This window comes from Miniopterus natalensis, chromosome 22 (assembly GCF_054644295.1).
Source record: "Miniopterus natalensis isolate mMinNat1 chromosome 22, mMinNat1.hap1, whole genome shotgun sequence".
Taxonomy (NCBI): domain Eukaryota; kingdom Metazoa; phylum Chordata; class Mammalia; order Chiroptera; family Miniopteridae; genus Miniopterus; species Miniopterus natalensis.
In genome coordinates this window covers 4,818,811-4,839,303 of record NC_142102.1, presented here as the reverse complement: position 1 = coordinate 4,839,303, position 20,493 = coordinate 4,818,811, and the positions used below count along the sequence as shown (strand labels likewise).

The following is a 20,493-nucleotide window of genomic DNA, read 5'->3' as shown; positions in this document are numbered from 1 at the left end:
GAGCCACGCCCGGCCGGGCCCCACCCCTGTTTTAAAGGAAAGTAGCCTCAATCTGAAGGGGGACAGAGGCTCAGTTGGTGATACGGCCGAGACTCGAGCCAGATGAGCAAGGATAACCCCCCAGCCTCCCCTATAAAGGACCCCACTGAGTGATTAATACTGATTTTCCTGTAGTTTTCCGGGGACCTGCCCAACAACACTACCTCAGCTGTGCATTGAATTTACCTTTTCTCTAAGCAACTGGACATTTACTTGGAATTGAGTCTGAATTCCCTGGAAAGCAGGGAAAACCAGAAGGCTGCCTAATGGAACGGCTGTGCTGGGCCTGAACAACCCGCAGTCTGCAGAGGGAGCCTGCTCCATGCGCACGGCTCCCCAAAGCGCCTGGATGGGCCTCCAGTGCCCCTCCCCTGCATCCTTCTGAGAGCGCGGGTTTCACGTGGTCGAGGCAAAGAGCGAGAGCTCTAGACATGGTCAGCTGATCCTGGGCTTCTCCGTCGGCCCCCCGTTTGGCTTCCGGTCGCATCGGCCCCCGTTTCAGCCGCGGCGCTTCGGCTCAGCAGCAGCTGGGAGCTGCCGGCCGGCCAGCTGCAGCAGACCCTTGAGTCCTGGATGGAGAGAAATGGCAAAATCACTAGACGATACGTACAGGTTTCTAATTGCGGCCAGGATGCTGCAGCCGGGAAGCCAGGAGAGGATGTCAGCCCGCCCCGCCCCCGGCAGTCACGCACTGCGCCCCCGCCGCCCAGGGCCGCGGCCAGAACCGCGAAGCCTGTTTCCAGCCTGCAAACCGTGTTCCCTTCCTCGTGAGGAGCCCACCCAGCTCCAGACTTACAAATCCAGCCAGGATCCAGCCGGGGAGACAGGCCGGTTGAAGTCGGAGGAGGACATTCTGATAAAGTAAAACCAGGAGACATGACTCAGATGCAGCCCTGAGATGAGATCTGGGGGAGGGGGGGTCACAGAGGCAGCCCCCCCAAACCAGCGCCGCCTATAAACCCAGACACAAGGGTCAGAGCACGGTCTCTCGTTTCCTCTCTTTGACTTTCCGACAGCCCCCTCCCTCTCCTCCTCTCCTCTCCTCTCCCCATTTTTCTCCTCTCTACATGCAGCCCCCCTTTCTTCAAACAAGCGCTGCGACTCCGCACCCCCGTCTCCTGGGCCCCTTCCAGTGGTGGCTGAGCATTCATCTTGCTTAAACTTCCCTCCCCGGCGCTGAGAGGGCTTTCCCCTAACCTTTGTAGCAGAACTTTCCCTTCTGTCAGACACCCGTCCGTCTGTCTCTACGCTTAACCTCGCAAGCGTTCGTTCTTGATCTGGGGTGGGAAGAAACCCAAACGCACCTTTTATAGCACATTTTCTTCTGCTTGAAATCTGGCTGCGAGCCGAGCAGTGTCTTCGTGCTCGTTTCCTTCGTGGCTCATCCCGTTTGTGCTGTCGGCCGGTTACTAGTGCTGGTAACCGGGCTGCCGGACGCGGGACGCAGGACGCAGGACAGAGGACGCGTGGCGAGAAAGGAAAGCGCGCTGGGAGGGCCTGACGCATTAACGGGCTAACGTTCGGGGGCCCCCGGCACTCCATTGCCCCGCCTTGTTTGCTACTTTTGTGCTTGACCGAAAGCTCCTTAAAAGAAGGGGCTTTCCACGTACAATTGTATCTTCAGGGCTTCCCAGAGCACCTGGCGTCTGACACGCGCTTGGAACAGAGAACAAACGAGCTCCAGTCAAACCCGGCTGAATCCGCCTGTGTTCAGTCGCGTCCCACGTGGGCAGCATTTTCCAAGGTGCCACAATGTATATCATTTTGCCTGACGTGACTGTTAGTGAGCTGCCACGGTCTCGGCCCCTCACCTCCGTGAGTGAGCCAGAAAGCACGCAAGTCAGCCGCCGGCGTGGAGCCGAGAACTGAACCGGGGGAAACGGCGTAGACAACACCTATCTGGCCTGTGGGGGTCCCGGTCAGAGGTCAGCAAACCACAGTCCGCCAGCCACGTCTAGCCTGCGAGCCAGCGTTCGTATGTAAAGGGCCGTGGGGTTGATTCCCAGGCAAGGGCACGTGCCTGGGCTGCAGGTTCGATTCCTGCCCCAGTCGGGGCCCCTGCAGGAGGCAATGGATCGATGCGTCTCTCTCGGATCAATGTTTCTCTCTCTCTCTCCCCTCCCTCCGTTCCACTCTCTCTAAAAAAAAAAATCAATGGAAAAAATACCCTTTGGTGAGCGTTAACAAAAACCAACAAAACAAACCCCCAAAAGACACCCCCCCCCCAAAAAAAATCACAATATTACGTCCTTGGACTACTTTATCCTATGCAATTTGCCTGAAAGTCTATCTTATCTGATTTGCTAGATCAGATCAAAATTTACCTAGTGAATTTTCCTCCCATTTTTTTTTTTGTTTTCAACCTTTCTCTGATAATTTTTAAGTATTAAGTTTTAAGGATTCATCTTCTAAAGATTATATAGCTCCCTTTTTAATTTGTTTTTAGAAAATACAATACTGTGTGGGACAAAAGTAGGTTTACAGTTGTTTGTATGGAGAAATAATATGAAAATTAATAAGTAATAACACAAGAATAAACTGTTTTGTGTGCTCACAACTGTAAACCTACTTTTGCTCCATGCTGTGTATAGTAATCTCTTTTAATACTTAATTTTATATTTATTGTGAGCACTGATCAATTTGGATTAATTTCTTAGATCTTATTTTGTGCTGTTTCTTTAACATCGGTTTTTCTTTGCTTCTGTTTTTTTTGTTTTTTTTTAAACCTCACCTTTCTTATTTCCACTGGCTTATACATTTAAAAAAATTCCTTTGTTCTTCTTCTTCACCAGTTTGGAAGCAGCTAATTATATTTTTATTGTTTTTGTAATTGTTTTCTTAAGTAAAAAAAATATTGAACTGCAATATACATACAGAAAATTGCACACAGCAAAAATGAATTTATCACAACATGCACAGCCATGTAACTGCCATACAAGAAATAAAACATTTACAACATTTCAGAAGCACAAAGCATGAATGCATTTTTAAAATAAATTTCTAACGTTGATTAAGTTTCTTAAGTTAGCTAAAGATATGCAGCATCTTCCCCAGATGAACTGAGAACATCAGCAAAGTTAGCTACTAACACTCCCACCTTCCTCGATGTTGTTTTTAACTTTACTCTTAGTTATATGAAGCAAAGAAACTCAGCTATTTTATATTCGGCGGCTACATATATTTACCAACTGCGTCTCACTTTCTCTCTTTGTGCTTTTTTGTTTCCTTTTGTTTTGTACTGAAGTACATCCTTTAGTGGTTCTTTCAGTACTGGATGCACGAGAAGTGAACTCTCTCATCTCCACTTTATGTTTGAAATTGTCTCTCTTCACTTGAGCGATACTTTATCTAGATGTAAAAGTTTAATTTGACAATTGTTTTTTTCCTCAGCACTTTGAAATTTCTTCTTTGTTTCCTTCAGATATATTTTTTTTAATTAACGATGTTAAATCTACTGGCAATATAGTTGCCATTTATTTAAAGGAAATTTTAATAGTTTACATTTCTTTTTTTTTTTTTTTCACTGTTCTCTTGTCCAGCGAGGCCTACTGTCCCTGTGCTTGGCGCTTGTATAGAGAGGTCAAGCATTTGAGAAGAAATGTTCTTCTGACCTGAAGGGGAGGGGAAGGTTGCTTATAGCCTGGGGGTTGGGACTGAGGGTCTGATTACTTTTTCAGCCAATACTATTTGAAAATTTTCTGTATGTCCCGCAGTCAGAGATCCCCGGTGCACCCAATTCCTGGTCTTTTCCTCCTAAATTGACTTTCTTCCTTCGGAATATAAATTTGAGGGATCTCTGATGTGCTAAATCCCATACCACCAGAGCATCTGCTTTCAGTCTCTCAGTATTTAGATATTTCTTGACTGTTGTCATCTCCTCTTCTATAGTCTCTACTTGAAGATTTATACATGTTTTTAAAAGTCTTTACAGAAATTTTGGAGGGGGTGGCGGGTTCCTGGAGCTCTAATGGATGAGTGCATGTATTCCGTCTTCTGTGTTTAAACAAAAACCCTTTCCATTTAGATTTTACAGACATTGGAAATTCTATTAACAGAAGATAGAGTCCTTCATTTCATAATTAGAAAAATCCCAGGGAGACATAGCACATTAACTTATAATTATAAATGGCTGTTACGCTTCCCTGTTCATAATTGACCCCCGATTCAGAATTAATTGCTTCCATATCCCTGTTATTACCTCCTTCACGTGTTTGCGGGTCCTGGCGGGCAGGCCTCAGTGACTGGGCTGTGAAGGAGGCGGGATCGGGTCTGAGGCACTTCTGCGTTTGGGCACCTGCCGTGCCTATCACGGTGCCCGTTGCAAAGAGGCCCTCTCACCGCGGCTTCTTCAGTAAAGCCGAGCGACGTAGAATCAGAATTAACACAAGAACTTTCAGTTCCGACAAGGCCGTTTCTCACCCGGTGGCGAGAAATTTGAACCAGATGTTCGCTGTATTCCCCCTCCCCCCCCCCCCCCCCCCCCCGCCGGCTCCCAGCTCCCTTACAGGGTTCGATCGATCACTGGGTTTAGAAGCTGGCGTTGTGAGCAGATTGAAACTTGGAGTGATAACAAAATAACAACATTACTTTACGTCTGTACAGGTCTTTCATGGTTGAAGGTGCTTCCCACCCATCGGTGTGTTTTAATCCTCCTGGAACCCTGCGGTGCTGGAGGAGGGCAAGGTGTTTATCTCTTCAAAGATAAACTTGATCTTTCCACGAGATCCTGGTGGCGACATTCAATTTTAGGAAACAAAAGAATCGTCTTTATTTAACGTTATTTTCCATAAAACTGTGAAAAGCAAAGGCAGGGACCTGGGAAGGGCTATTTATTTATTTCATTGATAGAGATGTACAAGCCGTCTTAACTACGTTTCGCTTAAAGTGTATATTTTAACTGAAAATGCGCAGTAGGTCAACGACAGCTACTTTTTTCCCCGATTCAGGAGACCTAGCCAGGGGGATGCTTTCACTGTTCGTGTTGCTAAAATGACTCCCCGAATGGAAGGATACACCAAGTTACTAATGAGAAGCCCCCTGATATGTCTCTGGGTCGCAGTGGAAACAAGCTAAAGCACAGTCATTTCACACTTTTTTTTTTTTTTTTTTTAAATACATCTCCATTGATTTCAGAGAGAGGAAAGGAGAGGGAGAGAGAGACAGAAACATCAATGATGAGAGAGTCATTGATCGAGCCCGCAACCAGGGCATGTGCCCCGACCGGGAATCGAACCCTGATCGCCTGGATCCCAGGTCGACACTCAACCGCCGAGCCACCTCTGGCCGGGCATTTCACACGTTTTAATGTCAGATCCTGGAGGGAGCAAGAGCACAGAAAAGGGCTGAACGTCGTCTCCATTAGTAAAAAGGTGCGGATCCGACCTTTCAGGGAGGAGCCCTCGACGCCACACCCATACCTATTCTGGAAGAAAATAGGCTTTGACCCTAAAAATGTGCTTCCCAGGAGCTAGAGCTGGGAGAATTCACTTATAAATAAAGGGCCTGCTGCCTGCTGGCAGTTGTTCTTGGTGCTGAGGACACCGGAGCCGAGCACCACAGGCAGGGCCCCTGTTTCATTGCGTCTGCACCCTAGTGGAAAGATCCAGCAGAGACTACGCTAAAAATGGGTGTGTACTAGAATGACAGGCAGTTTTATAGTTTATTATTATTTTTTTATATATTTATTGATTTCAGAGAGAGGAAAGGAGAGGGAGAGAGAGAGAAACATCAATGATGAGAGAGTCACTGACCGGCTACAGCTCGCAACCCGGGCATGTGCCCTGACCGGGAATCGAACCCTGATCGCCTGGATCCTAGGCTGATGCTCAACCGCTGAGCCACGCCCGGCCGGGCGACAGGTAGTTTTTAGTGCAATGAAGAGCGTAAAATAAGCAGGAGAGTAGAGGACAACAGGGCTGGGTGGCTTCAGGGGCGGAGAGTCTCTGATACGAGACTTGAGAGAGAAACCACTGGAGAGCTGGGGAAATTTTAAGTCTAGTTTCTCGCTAGACTTCTTCTAATTTCCTCCTCATGCCTTACCGAGAGCCTCGGAGAGCGGCGCGTGGCCCTGCCCAGCAGCCTGGGCTGTCCCGGCTCGCGCGCAGCAAGCGCTTCGGAGGGCGGTTGAACGTGGGGATGATAATAAGGGCTGAAGCGCATGCCACAGACGTGGAAAAGCAGTTTATCCTCGAGTGATTTACAGCCTGAACACGTAGTTTAGTTAAATGAAGGCCCCCGATAGTATTGGGCGGCGATGCAAATGTGGGTGCTACAAAGAAACGGCTTCAAAAAGTATCCAGACGCGTATCGACCGCTGATTGTGCGCTAAGCGCTCGGCTAAGTGCCTTCAGCGCTGTCCTGCCGCTTAATTCTCAGAAACAAAGAAGCAAAGTCCTGTGAGTTGGATACAAATGTTGCCTTTAGGGAGAGATCCAGCGGCAGAAATTATTCCTCATCTGATACTGAACTTAGTGGCCCTGGATGGTTTGGCTCATTGGTGAGAGTGTCTGCCTGAGGCCTGAAGGTTCCCGGGGTCAGTCCCGGCCTGAGGCCTGAAGGTTCCCGGGGTCAGTCCCGGCCTGAGGCCTGAAGGTTCCCGGGTTCAGTCCCGGCCTGAGGCCTGAAGGTTCCCGGGGTCAGTCCCGGCCTGAGGCCTGGAGGTTCCCGGGTTCAGTCCCGGCCTGAGGCCTGAAGGTTCCCGGGGTCAGTCCCGGCCTGAGGCCTGGAGGTTCCCGGGTTCAGTCCCGGCCTGAGGCCTGGAGGTTCCCGGGTTCAGTCCCGGCCTGAGGCCTGAAGGTTCCCGGGGTCAGTCCCGGCCTGAGGCCTGGAGGTTCCCGGGGTCAGTCCCGGCCTGAGGCCTGGAGGTTCCCGGGTTCAGTCCCGGCCTGAGGCCTGAAGGTTCCCGGGGTCAGTCCCGGCCTGAGGCCTGAAGGTTCCCGGGGTCAGTCCCGGCCTGAGGCCTGGAGGTTCCCGGGGTCAGTCCCGGCCTGAGGCCTGAAGGTTCCCGGGGTCAGTCCCGGCCTGAGGCCTGGAGGTTCCCGGGTTCAGTCCCGGCCTGAGGCCTGGAGGTTCCCGGGTTCAGTCCCGGCCTGAGGCCTGAAGGTTCCCGGGGTCAGTCCCGGCCTGAGGCCTGGAGGTTCCCGGGTTCAGTCCCGGCCTGAGGCCTGAAGGTTCCCGGGGTCAGTCCCGGCCGGGGGCACGTACCTCGGCTGCGAGGCCGTCACCGCCCTTCAGGAATGAGGCGATGCATCTCGGGCAGTGTTTCTCCTTACGAATCCGTGTTTCAGAGAATGAAAGTGTATGTCCCACTGCCCTGTGTTCCTCTCCACTTTGTGTGTCTCACCTTCGATAGGCATCCTGTTCTGATATCTATGTATTTTTATTTATTATTTATTTATTTATTATTTATTTTTTAAAATATATCTTTATTGATTTCAGAGAGAGGAAAAAGAGGGAGAGAGAGAGAGACAGAAACATCAATGATGAGATTCATTGATCGGCTGCCTCCTGCACGCCCCTGACCCGGGCATGTGCCCTGACCGGGAATCGAACCCCGATCGCCTGGATCCTAGGTCGACTCTCGACCGCTGAGCCACACCCGGCCGGGCTCTATGTATTTTTAAACAAACGACAACTCTTTGCCTAAGAGCACACGGTAGCAGCAAGTGTAAGAAGCCAACACTAAGACTCAGTTTGTGTTCCGGTTTTTCTCTTCAGCCCTGTAAGTGTTACCATTCGTGCCTTTCCACTTTCTCCTACCGGGACTTCAAGGGAAGGGCCCCACGGGGTCCCCGCGGTTCTGTGCGTGCTTTAGCCAGCAGGGTGCTGGCGGTCGGCATTGCCTTCGGGGGTGGCGTGAGTGTTTCCTAGCTTCGGGAAACGCCCGTCAGCAGAAATTATTTTTCTATGTCTGCGTTCTCTGCCCCAAGAGACTCCGCTGGAGTCTATTACCCACCAGAGTAAAGCACATGACATCCTGTGGAGAAAGCAGAGAATTACCTTCTTTGCGCCCTTTCCCGGTCAGCGGGGTGGGGGGACGTTACTCTCTAGAGACACCTTCGGGCTCGATGAGCTCGGGAGACGTGAACACCTGACCTTACGATGAAAGGGGCCTGTGAGGCACGGAGAGGGGAACAGAGAGAGAGCTCTGGATGCCTTCACCGGGTTACTTCGTCTCGGGGTCCACTGAAGGCCCCTCGTGGGTCCTTTGGGAGACCTCCGCTGGAAACGCCTTTATCAACTCCTCCGGCAGGGATAAGCGATGGCGCTCCCCTGGCCGCGTTGTAAAAAGCCATTTTAATTTTTCTCGTTGTTAACGATTTTGAGCTTGGCACGGAATTTTCTTTGAATCTGAGGTTTCTCTCTAACAAGGACGGCGCAGTGATTTTTCAGCGCAAAGCTGGCTGCCACCGTGCACGGGCCTGGAGATGATCGGGAAATAGCAATATCCCCTAATTAAATCTGTTGAATTAAAGTAAAACCAAGAAAGTCACCGTTTTAATTTAGATATTGGCTCTGCCCAGAGAAGCAGCGTTCTGACAGCAGTGGAACAGGGGGCTGGGCTTCACGTAGCTCGTAGATAACGATGGAATTAGTGGCTGTCACGTGCTAGCCACCGTTCAGAGGACTGAACAAATTATAACGGGGCCGGACCCTCCGCCCCGGGCTGCCACGGGGGGGGGGGGCGTCCCCAGGATGTGAACCCCTGGCAGGGCTCGGTCACGGCCGCGGGACTCAGAATCAGAACAGCGTCCGACACGTAGTAGTTACTGTAACAACGGATATTTGGCGAATTAATCAATGTATCTTTTTATTGCAACACTTCTGAGTTTTGATTACAATTTTACACCTTACACACGGGGGACTGATGCCAGAGGACTTCTAGGCTCGTGATCAAGCCGTGGCATTAGACGCACAAGCCGCCAATTATTGAAATATTAGGCTGTGAAATCCTTTCTTAAACAAAGTCTGACTCCAAGTTCAGTGTGCAAATCAGATAGGAGCCAAGACATGTAGGCGTGGGAGGCAGAGCTCACCCGTTTCTGGAGGTTTCTTCCCGGGCCCTGGCCCCCTGAGGACAATGCACTGATTTGCTGATAGGGTGCTTCAGGCTTTGGGCATCGCTTAGGGAGCCTCTTCTGGTATTTACTCAGTTTGGCACCTTCACGGCATCTACGTTTGCAGGACACCTGGGTCGGCCTACTCTTCCCCTGCTCTTTAGATTATTGACTCTCTGAACATTTTATGTGACAAAAAGCATACTAATACTAATACTAATACTAATACTAATACTAATACTAATACTAATACTAATACTAATACTAATACTAATACTTGGTAAGGCTGGTTGCTTTGAGCTTTGCACCTGTGATCGTGAGTAGAAGGTGTTTTCCGATTTTCCTTCGCTCCTCCCTCTCTGCACCCAAAGCAGCGCTCACGTGGAAGCTCCGGGTGCAGTGCCGGCCGCCGGGGCCCCTGCTGCTCTGTCCGGTGGGTGCCCGAGGCTTCCCTGCACCTTTGCCTTTACAGACGGCCCCTCCCGCACCTGTGCCGCCTCCGGGGCAGGGGGCGAGGCCACTTGCCGAACGGCCAACACGCGGCCTCGCTTCGGACTTCTGAGCCGGGGCAGTAACATGACCGGGCCCGGCGTCCTTCATCCAGCCCCACGGCTTCCCGGTCTCCATTTCTCAGTCCCGGGGGCATGGGAGATTCCTGAATCACTTTGTTCTCTGCAGCCTTACGCATTCTCTTTTAGGAGGTGACCCGGGTAATTTCACTTGAGATACTTTTGTTTGTGTCATACAATGGCCATATTTTCAGGACATCAGAAGCGTTTTATTTTGTGATTAAAAAAAAATTTTTTTTTTTAAGGAAAGGAGCGTGAAGGAGTGTGTTCTACCCAAACCTGAATGTTTAACGCTTAGAGATTTCTTTAGACGTGGTCTGCAAATGCCTAAAAAGAACAGTAGGTAATATACTGTGTCGAGAAGCAACCAGAGGTCAAAGCAGGGAGAGAAGACGGGGTGGGGGGCGGGGGGCGGGGGGAGGTGCATGCCACACCCGAGACACCCCGAGTCGGTGTAAACAGCTGGGGTGTCTCAGCGCTGCTCAGGAGCCTGCCTTTGAAACACCGCTTCGTGTTTGGGATCTAGCATCCGGGGGAAGTAACTCTCTCCGTTTGCCGGGGTCTGAGGGGTTTCTAGGAATGTAGGAATTTCGGGGCTAAAACAGCAGCGCTGCTGGACACGCCAGGGGGCTGGTGCTCTCCGGCTCGCACCCTGCGCACAGGCTTCGTCTTGCAGCAGGCGGTCGTTAAACTAAAGCCGCCTTTCTTTTTAATGACTCGTTGCATCAAGTGATGTTACCTATGAAAACGAAAAGGAGGTGGTCCCCCCCCTTCCCCGCCCAGTCCCTGTAAGTTGGCAATTTTCAGTGCAGGGGGAAAAAAAAATAGCAATAAGCAAAGCGGGACATCAGACGATTTGAAGGATGACCCCTTCTCAGCAATGAGAGGCGCCGGATTTGCTGATTCCCCGAGCGCGGAGGGGCGCCTGTCGTCTCCGCGCCCCGGGGCGGGGCGGCCGCAGGGCCTTTGACCGCTCGCATCTCTGGCATCATTAACCCAAAATTGCCAAGTGGATTTGGAGACTGGAAGGAAATGAATTTGCTTTGCAAGGAAAAGCACCCAGGACAGGTGTAGTGGGGATCATGACAACCCGCAGCTGCACCGACGGAGCAGCGTGGGAGCCGTGTGCGCACGCGGAGATGCTCCCCGACCCGGCCACGCGTCCAGCCCCGAGCGGCCTAAAGCCGCAGGACCTCGGTGTGCCGGAGGGCGGCCCCCGTCCCCCGCCGACGGCTCCCGGGAGCCTCACCCGGCCCAGTTCCTCTCCAAATCCGCGCACGTAGCTCGTCTTCGATCCCATCCTCCGCTTCGCACGATTGGGCAGCCCGTAGTCCACGCAGCCGTTCGTATGGGCCACTCTTCTCCGGTGCTTTCAGAGGACTTCTTTTCTCTCTGGTCGCCGCTGCTCCACCCTTAACTGCCCTCGAGTCGCGGGGCCCTAAAAACCGACCGCGGCCTCTGGTCCCGGGTCCTAGTCAAGAGCCTCTTTCCCCGTCCACCCGGCCCGCAGGTGGCTCCCTGATTACTCTTTGTGTGGGAAAGAGTTAGGGGGAAATAAAGCACCAAGGAGCATAGTCCACGTGGCTGTCCCGTCCCCCCCCCCCCCCGAGAGCTGGAGGTGTGGGTACAGAGACGGGTGCAGGTGGGACGCCCACGAGACGGGCGCCCACGGGACGCGGACACAGGCAGCGAGAGTTCTGTAGATGCCCCGCACGGGGAGGTCGCAAGTAAATATTTCATTTGGTCGTCAAAACGAACCTGGGGGGTTGGCGAGCACACCTGTGTTCTTTCACATCGAGACTATGAACTCGCGGGGGGTCCCCGCCCCCATCTCTGGTGACACAGCTGAGAGCTGGGACCAGGTCGACTTCCCCAGCACTCGGGCTTATTCCGGTGGCAACACCGAACTTTATTTTTTTTGGGGGGGGGGGGCGTCGGGGGTCGGGGAGTGTCACCTAGAATGGTTTTTCTGCTGTGCGGTGTGTATTTATAAATTATGTACATATCTATCAACACGTATTTAATTATATTGCTCGTTTTATTTTTATTTTTTTATTGTTGACACTGTTACAGACGTCGCCCGTTAAAAAGTAACAGCAGAAAATGCGCCCGGTTCTACATGTATGAACAGGTGGGAAGGGTTGGAGCTGAGGGGGTCCTGATGGGGCTGGGGATGGAAGCACAGGGCGGCGGGAGGGGGAGGGCTTGGGCGGGGGTCGCGGGCCTGTAAGACGCGGGTGCTGTGCGGCTCCGTCTGTGGCACCTTCCTCGCCAGCCCTGCTGAGTGAGCGGCACCTTAGGGCTGCCCGGAGCCTCCCCCGAGCGTGGGCCGCACTTGCCGATCTCGGGGGGCCACGGGCTTTTAGGATGGCCTGGCCTGGCCTGGCCTGCGGCTCAGCGCCTCGGTGTCCTTCCCTCCGGGTTGCTGTCGGCTGGGGGCCTGTTTGTGAACCGACTCGCTGCTTTCCGCCGTGAGCGTCTCCGCTTCCCCAGAAGCGGGAACGTGGGATTTTGAGTTCATTTCTAGCACTAACATTCGTGATGATGTCTTTGAAAACAGACCCTGGGTCTCTGGGTAAATGTCAGGCTTCCTCTGTCGCCTGTGAGCAGCGGGGGGAAGCAGGCCTGGGTATAGGGCTTAGCTCCCAGCGATATGATCTTGGGCCATTTGTTCAGTCATTTTCAAGCTTCAGTCTCTCCGGGGGGGGGGGTAGTATCCACCTGGCAGAGGGACAGGGCCGGCTGGAAATATTCCGTAACCCATCCAGCGTGATCGATTGAGCTCAACGTATTTGTAGAATTGCAGGTCCCAGAGTCTAGAGAAACAGGAATGTGTTGGAAAGCGTGGGGAACTACATCTCCCAAATTTCGTCTTGAAACTTTGATAACCCACCCAACCAGTGTGGCTCAGTGGTTGAGCGTGGAACCAAGAGCCAGGAGGTCCCGGGTTCGAATCCCGGTCGGGGCACATGCCTGGGTTTCGGGCTCAACTCCCAGCAGGGGCCGTGCAGGAGGCAGCCGATCAATGGCTCTCTCATCATGATGTTTCTCTCTCTCCCTCCCTTTCCCTTCTTCTCTCTGAAATCAATAAAAAAAAAAAAAAGACCCACACAAAACTTTGCTAACCCAGTGCCAGGTTCGGTATGGCGCCCAGGTCTTTCGGGGGCTGTGGGAGTAATCACGACGACATTTGGGGAATTTTGAAGGCATCTCAATTGGCGTCCACTGGCTGGAAGTCCGAGGGAAGTCGGCTTCCTCGGTTCAATTGCATGTCTGGCCGATGTTACGTTTCTCGAGCTATTTTCTTCTGAACGCGCGTTTACTTGCCTGTTTTGTTCCCGCAGCCACAGGTGCTCCCTGCGAGGGGAGGATTTGAACAGACAGTGGCTCGCTCCCAGCGCGCAGCTCCAGCCGACCATTTACCACGCCAAGGGCCTGCTCTACTACCTGACCAGCACCGGCCGCGGCCCTGTGGTGAGTCCCGTCCTTCACTCCTCATCTCCGCTGGTTCCCTCCTCCTTCCGGGAGGCAGAACCAGACACAAGCCAAAGACCTGAGTGTGACAGGCTCTGATGGGGGCCGGACTCCTTTCCCAGGGCTGCCTCAAACTGGGCGCTTTCGAGCCGCAGAAACGTACAGGGTCCCGTTTCCGGAGGCTGGAAGTGTGAAATTAAGGTGTCAGCGGGCCCTGGTCTCTCTGAAGATCGCTTTAGTGCCCCTTCCCTCTGTGTGTGTCTGTACAGATGTTCCTTTCCATTTCTTATTTTTTAATTTTTAATATTTATTTATTGATTTGAAAGAGAAGGGAAGAGACAGACAGACGGAGAAGCAAGTTCACGGCCTGCAGAGCGAGCACCAGCTCATGGTCAAGGCCTGGGGAAGGCGCGTTCTGTGAGCAGGAAGCCTTAGCCTCTCGGGGAAGAGAGATCTACAGGGAAGGACGGCCCTACCTGACATACAGTTAAACACACGCGTGCATTCAACTCCTAACAATCGGAATTCTTTTCTGCTCTGACAACCTCTAATTGAAGAGCAGAGCATTTGTTTTAAGCTGTGACAGGTGAAAGTCTTGTTTAAAAATATAAAATAAACATTCATTAACTGTAAACATGACAGCCACAGACGTGTTTCCTGCCGGGACCATCTGAGAGGTGGGTGAGAAGCAGCTGAGCCCTGAAGGCTGTTCACAGCTCTCTGATGGGCTCACATCACCCCCTCGTCACCTCGGAGGCGATATTTAACCAGCTCCCAGCTGACAGCAGGCCGCCGCCACTCGGTGCCCAGGCCTGTTCGGCACCGGGGAGGCCTCCACTGTGTCAAGGTCGGCTCGTAGCTACGTGGTCGCAGGTGAACTGTGACTCTGCCCAGCCTCTGACTCTTAGGGAAATATTTCCTGAAGCATTGGGAAGCCACTTCTGGTCGCTTGGAGGTTCGGCCTGTTCTAGATGCTGCTCAGGAGTTTGTCTGTTGGTGGGTAGAATAGGAGGACCTATGGGAATGTGAGACAGTGAAAGACAGCACTGCCCTGGTACTGATGGGGTTGCTAAGGACGACAAGTCGTTCAGTTTATAAGCAATGTGGCAACATTCACATATTCTTTCACCCACCCACCCACCTATCCATCCATCCACCCACCCACCCGTCCACCCACCTACCCACCCACCTACCTACCTATCCCTGCATCTATCCATCCATCCATCTGTTCATCCATCTGTTCATCCACCCACCCAACTATCCATTTACCCCACCACCCACCCACCCACCCACCCATCCACCCACCCACCCACCCACTTACCATCTGGGCGGTCACCCGCTTGCCCATTCGTTTACGCCATGTGTGTATAATCACTGTGCTAGGTTCCAGGGGTACAACACCAATTTCAATTTTAAAAACCTCATTCTTTTGTTCAAAGAGTCCATAGTTTACTTTAGTGAGAAATCGGAGTCATGTCTGCAAAGAAACCAATGGGCCCAAGTGGTAAAAACTGTAGCGAAGGCCCATATACGTTGTTGTAGGAACACAGCTGAGGGTCGAGTCATTTTCCCTGAGGGTTATGAAAAATCTAGAGACTGGAGGTGCCACTTGAGCTGGACTTGAAGGGTGAATCGGTTTTGGGGGATGAATGAGTCGAGAATCATACTTTGCTCAGAGGGCCTGTGGGCCTGACTAGGATTCTTGACCTTCTGCTTTGTGAAAGTGGAGTTCTGGCAGGTTTTCTGTGCCTGGGGTCACGGGATACAGTAAAGGAAACGAAGCTTTTCATTAGGTGGTGGCAGAAACTCCTCTGGTATCACTCGGACCCTTTCCCGTTTTCTTCAACCCCAATTTTTCTGTCTCTCCTATTAGAAGGTTAGGAAACCTGCTCCAGATGTTGGATCCAGAAGCCCCAAAACGTAGTAAATATGGATATATTTGTACCCTGGGATACTGTTCAACAATGAAAAATAAAATGACACCAACAACAGTGAAGCCCTGATACACTCAAGGGTGAATTTTGGCACATTGAGTGAATCCTGTTAGACCCTGAAGAGTACAAACTGCACGTTTTTTCTATTTGTGTCAATCTCGAGATCGGTGAGTCTGTGATAACAGAAGTTCAGATCCGTGTTTGCCTCTGGAAGGGACCAGGAGGGAACTTCCTAGGTCGGTGGAGATGTTCTCTGTTTTGATTGAAGAGCCACTTGGACCAAAACTCATTGATCTGTACATGCAAGACCCGCGCGTGTCACCAAAGATAGACACTTATCTAAATACAGAAAATTAAAGATAAATGAAGGAAAGCAAAGTCCCTGAGCTTTGAAATGAGACTAGGAGACAAAGGAGGCTGCCCCAAGTCAGGGCGACCTCGCGGAGACATGCATTTCAAGCCGAAGAAGACATCTTTGTAGAAACAAGAGGTCTTTGCATCCAGCCCGAGAGAGGGCCTGCGAGCAGAGAAGCCTGGAGACGCCGGCAGGAGGGGCCCGCGTTTGCCTGCCAGCCAAGGCTGCCGCTCTGAGGCCACGTCGGAACTTGGGCCCACAGGGGCCCCACGTGAGTGAAGGTCCCTCGCGTCCGGGAAGGGCGCAGAGCGGCCGTCCTCTCAGGCAGCTGCGGGAATATGCTCGGCACCCGCCCCCTGTGGTCGCCTCCGGCCTGGATGCTCCCGGGGACTCTGACGAAACCTCTCACTAAGGGGGGAGCGCGGCTGCCGATCAAAGGGCTGGGACACGCGGCCTTGTAAACAAGGCTCTGGGAGGGTAATTGAATGTGCCGCTAATACCATCCCCTTCATGGAGATGTTTACTCCACTCGGGAGCGGGGGCTGAGCGCCGTCTGCAAAACACTGCGCAGGGGCTGGCATCTCCGGGGCTTTCGTGAGCCTTGCTCGGCTTAATTGGAAGCGTGGCTGCTTTGGGTTTCCAGCACGTTCCCCAGAATTCGCCTCTTCCCGGCCCCAGCCTCGCCTTCATTTTCCTGTGGCGGCCGCATAAATAATGCAGAGGCCTCACCGCCGGGCGCGGGAAGTGGACCCAGATGTCAGGCGTGGGGAAACACAGCAGCTGCAAGCGGGACCGCCCGAGGTAAACGCCCTCAGGGGTGGGCGCGCCGTGGGGAGCGGGCCGAGGCCAGGGGCGGTGGTTCGAGGTGGGCGGGGTGACCTCTTGAACAGGGGGCCCGGTCGGCTTGCAGAGGAGCTGGACCGATACCGAGGCAGGGACAGGAGGGATGGGGAAGGCCTGTGAGGAGCATCGTAAAGGGGCCGTGAGCGGCCCGTCTGCCGAGCAAGAGGGGATGGAGCCCACGTTTGCACGAATCACATTAACCTGGAATCTGGCTCAGGCAAGCATCCGTTGGAAGGGCGACGCAGAGGAGCCCGATTTCAAAATCGAAATCGAATCCGCGCCGTGCACTTTGCCAGTAAAGAAGCAGGCGCAGGGGAATCAGGGTCGCTGGGGGCGAGCGGGCTCAAGCCTAACCGCTCCAGCTCAAAGAAAACAAAACCTGAAGTGAAAGTTTTAAATCTGCACATCTCTTCCTGTGGGAAAACCGCAGTCCTGTCGTCGGTTCACTTAATCCGGAAACGCGGGCCTCACGCTGAACCTCGGCCGCCCCCCGAGGCCCCAAATCCAGTCGGTCTGCAGCTCCCACGGAGTTAGGTCCTGACTCGCTCACCCAGGGTCCTTTCGCTTTAGACTTGCACCTGCGGCCTCAAGCGGCCCCGTCACCTCCCTCGCCGGGTCTCGGGCCTGGAATCCGCCCCGGCCGGCCTGTCCCCGGGATCGGGTCGCCCTGCGTCTCGGTGCTCGGAGAGCCCAGCGGCCCCTTCCCCACCCTCAGGAGGCTTTACCGCCCGCCCACCGCGCGAGTAAGATGCACATCCCTTCACTCTATCGTCTCCGCGGGGTGGCGGCTCCTCAGGGCCCGGCCACTCCTGCCCCGTTCCCCATGCGCCCGGGTTGGCCTCACTGGGCAGCACTCGCCTCGGCTGGCGGGGCCCCCGCGTCGCAGCCCCGAGGCTGCCGTTCACGTGGAGCGCGGCCTGAGCCGCGGATGCCCCTCGACACGCACAACCCGCTCTTATTCGTTCCCGGGGAGCCCTGGGCTCGCCTCTGCCTCCTCGCTCCTCTCGCCGCAGAAACGGTTCCTCCTCGACGCGGGGGATCCGTCCCCGCAGAGCAGCTCCGGGGAGAGGCCACGCGGGGACGACAAACGTTTGAAAACACGGATCCTGGGTTAGAGCGAACGGGGCCCAGAGAGTCGGGTACCTGCCTAACGGCAGGGCAGGCTTCCCGGCGAGGGGTTTAACTTGACCTGAAATTCAGTTTCCTCAGCTGCAAGGTGGGGATAAGTGGAGCACCCGCCTCATTACGAGATCATCTCTGAAGTTTCTAACAGTATCTAACGTATCCCAAGCCTTCAGTGCAGTAACTATTGTTGCCAGTGTTACGAAGGGCGGTAGGAGGTTATATTCTAAGTATCACTGGTTCACCTGGGAATACTGGGGTGCTCGCTTTTTTTAAAAAAAATTATGTTTTTATTGATTTCAGAGAGAGGCAGGGAGAGGGAGAGGAAGGTGGAAACACCAATGATGAGTCATTGATCGGCCGCCTCCTGCCCGCCGCCTGCTGGGGATCGAGCCCGAAACCCAGGCACGTGCCCCGACCGGGACTCGAACCCCGACTTCCTAGTTCACAGGCTGACGCGCGACCGCTGAGCCACACCGGCCGGGCTGAGCGCTCACTTTCTCCTTACCTGGCCCACAGTTTCACAGAAAGGGGATACGTGTCGCACCTTCCGGGAGGAAAGAAAAACGCTTTCTCCACGGAAATAACTGGATAATTTGTCTTGGAATCGCCCCCTACCATTGAGAGGAACCCATGTTTCTGATCCTTAGCCGGCGTTTATTTTTAGGGACTGTCATTCGAGCCGCGAGCAGAAAGACGACTCCATCCCCTTCAGTCTGCGACCCCAGAGGCGCGAGGGCCGCCGGGGCAAAGCCGCGATGGCTCCCGCCGGTGAATAGGTCTCTGATTTGTCATTTACCTCAGCTTTCAGAGCCTGCAAGGATCAGGAGAAAAATACAACCAAAAAAAACCCTCTTTTTTTCCATTTCGGTTCAGCATTAAAGGAGCACCTGTCACCGCGGAGACATAGCTTCCGGCTTTATTGAGAAATCTGTTGCTAAGACACAGCCTGGATGTGTTTGCAAACCTTTCACGTGGAGGGTGGTGTTGCATTCGCGGGGAGAAACGGGGGGGTAGGAGAGGGAGGCTGGCGGAGAGCTCGTGCCGGTGGAGATGGCACGTTCACAGCCTCCTCCGGCGATCCTGACGCACCGACGGACGGGGCGGAGACGCAGTGGCCTCGGGGTGCATTCGTTGGAAAGAACAGATTCTTGCCCCAGGAGCCCAAGTGGTAAGATGCAGAGTTTTGAAGGCAAATCCGCCCAAAGGTCGTGCAGAAACGGGCAGGTGCCCAAGCCCCAGGCAGTCCTTTCCATCCCCCCTTGCGCCCTCTCGGTGCGGCTTTTCTCCCTCCGCTCGCCCCTAAACGTTTGTCTTCTGCATGGTTTGGCTTCTCGCTGGACCAGCTCTGTCCTCCCAGCTCTACCTAACGTTTCAGCTCCGGGACCCCCAGCTCCGTGATATCGGGAAGCGGGGGAGACTTAATTCGCCCGAGCGGTTACGGAAAGAAAACGACAGGATTCGATTCCTTAACGTGCAACTCGGTTTCTCGTTTGCGAGCCAGAGCGCGTCTGCGATCCCCATAAAAGTGTCTCATTTCCTGCTGTCACAGGGCCTGGATCTGTGCGGGTTTCTAAATTAAAATGACAGTCGCAGAGTTCCTCGCATGGACGTTAGGGATCGACTTGGATATGAGGAGATCTGGAACTTGGAAGGGGGGCCTGTGGTTGTACCGAAATGAAACTGAGCATTTGAACCCCAAAGTCATTCCAGCCTCACTCGTCGGCGATGTCCTATCTGAGGAGACGGCCTTCCCCTCCCTGGGATAAGCTCGCCTGGGGCAAAAGCCTTCAAAGAGGATGGTCTCCCCCGCCCCCAGATAGGCCACAACTACCCCGAGTGGCCCCCAGATCTCATAAGTAGGATCAAAGATAAACACGATCCTGGGAGATACGTGCATGGCCTGACTCAGGAGGAAATAGCTTGCACATCAAAGTGATTGCAAGACTTTGCTAACACGTGTCGCCAGAAACCTGAGCAACCTGTCGGAGGGGGTTTCATGAGTGTTGAACTAATAGGGGCAAAAGATAACGCTGGACTGGGCGACTTCAATAACGTCAGGATATGTTCTAGAGACTTCAAATGGGTATTTCCTATTGACTTTTAAGATAATTTAAAGCTCTCACTTAAAAAATATATATATATATATATGTTTATATATATCTTTATTGATTTCAGAGAGAGGAAAGGAGAGGGAGAGAGAGAGAGAGAAACGTCAATGATGAAAGAGTCATTGATCGAACCCGCAACCCGGGCATGTGCCCTGACCGGGAATCGAACCCTGATCTCCTGGATCCTAGGTCGACACTTAATCTCTGAGCCACGCCCGGCCAGGCTCATTTTTTATCTTATTTTAAAAAACCTTCTGTTCCTGTTTCCTTCTAGTTTTAACCCTGTCTCTTCTCCTGCCACAAGTGTGTTCCCTCCTCTCCTCTCCAGGGCTGAACCCCTTCCGGTCTAACTGTCCCCCCATCACTTGACCAATACAAGTCTTAACAAAGTCACCGGCGACCCCCATGCGGCTGGTTCTGCTCAGTGACCAGTATCTACCTGGGAGAGTTGACGTTTTACACTTTAAGAAATCAGTAGGTGTGACCCGGATGTGCTTTCTCCTTTGCCTGGCCGTTGTAGGTCTTCTGCGACTTCCACGGCCACTCCCAGAAGAAGAACGTGTTTGTCTACGGCTGTAGCATCCAGGAGACCCTGTGGCAGGCGGCGGCCGCTGGGGGCGCGTCCGCTGTCCTGGAAGACGTCAGCTACAGGGTGAGTCCCAAGGCCTAAGATCCCATTTTTAGTAAATAAATTACATCAGCCATTCAGATCTCCTCACAAATACAATGCGGTCCCGTGGCCTGTGGGTGAAGTCTATTGAGATAGTAAAGAAACAGCATTGAGCACCTGGCATCGTATCGAAACCTCTTCGCGGTCCTGCGGGGTAGCAAGGCCTCACGGAAGAAGCAGCTTTGGCTGCTGTTAAGCTCACGCGATCTGGGGTGAAATTCTGGCTTTGTCGCGGCCGACTCTGAGGCCACATTGCAAAAAAAAAAAAAAAAGATACATAACTTGTCTGGCCTCTAAGACTTGTGATGATTAAATGAGTG

At 53.0% G+C, this 20,493-nt stretch overlaps 1 protein-coding gene across 1 annotated transcript in view; it reads left to right on the top strand.

Moving 5' to 3' along the window:
* AGBL1 (AGBL carboxypeptidase 1) overlaps positions 1–20,493 on the top strand; it is a 330,831-nt gene that overhangs the window by 164,163 nt on the left and 146,175 nt on the right. Inside the window, exons 17-18 of the mRNA XM_087829256.1 lie at positions 13,009–13,138; positions 20,024–20,155. Coding sequence (XP_087685382.1) covers positions 13,009–13,138; positions 20,024–20,155 — 262 coding nt within the window. The remainder of the gene's footprint in view (positions 1–13,008; positions 13,139–20,023; positions 20,156–20,493) is intronic.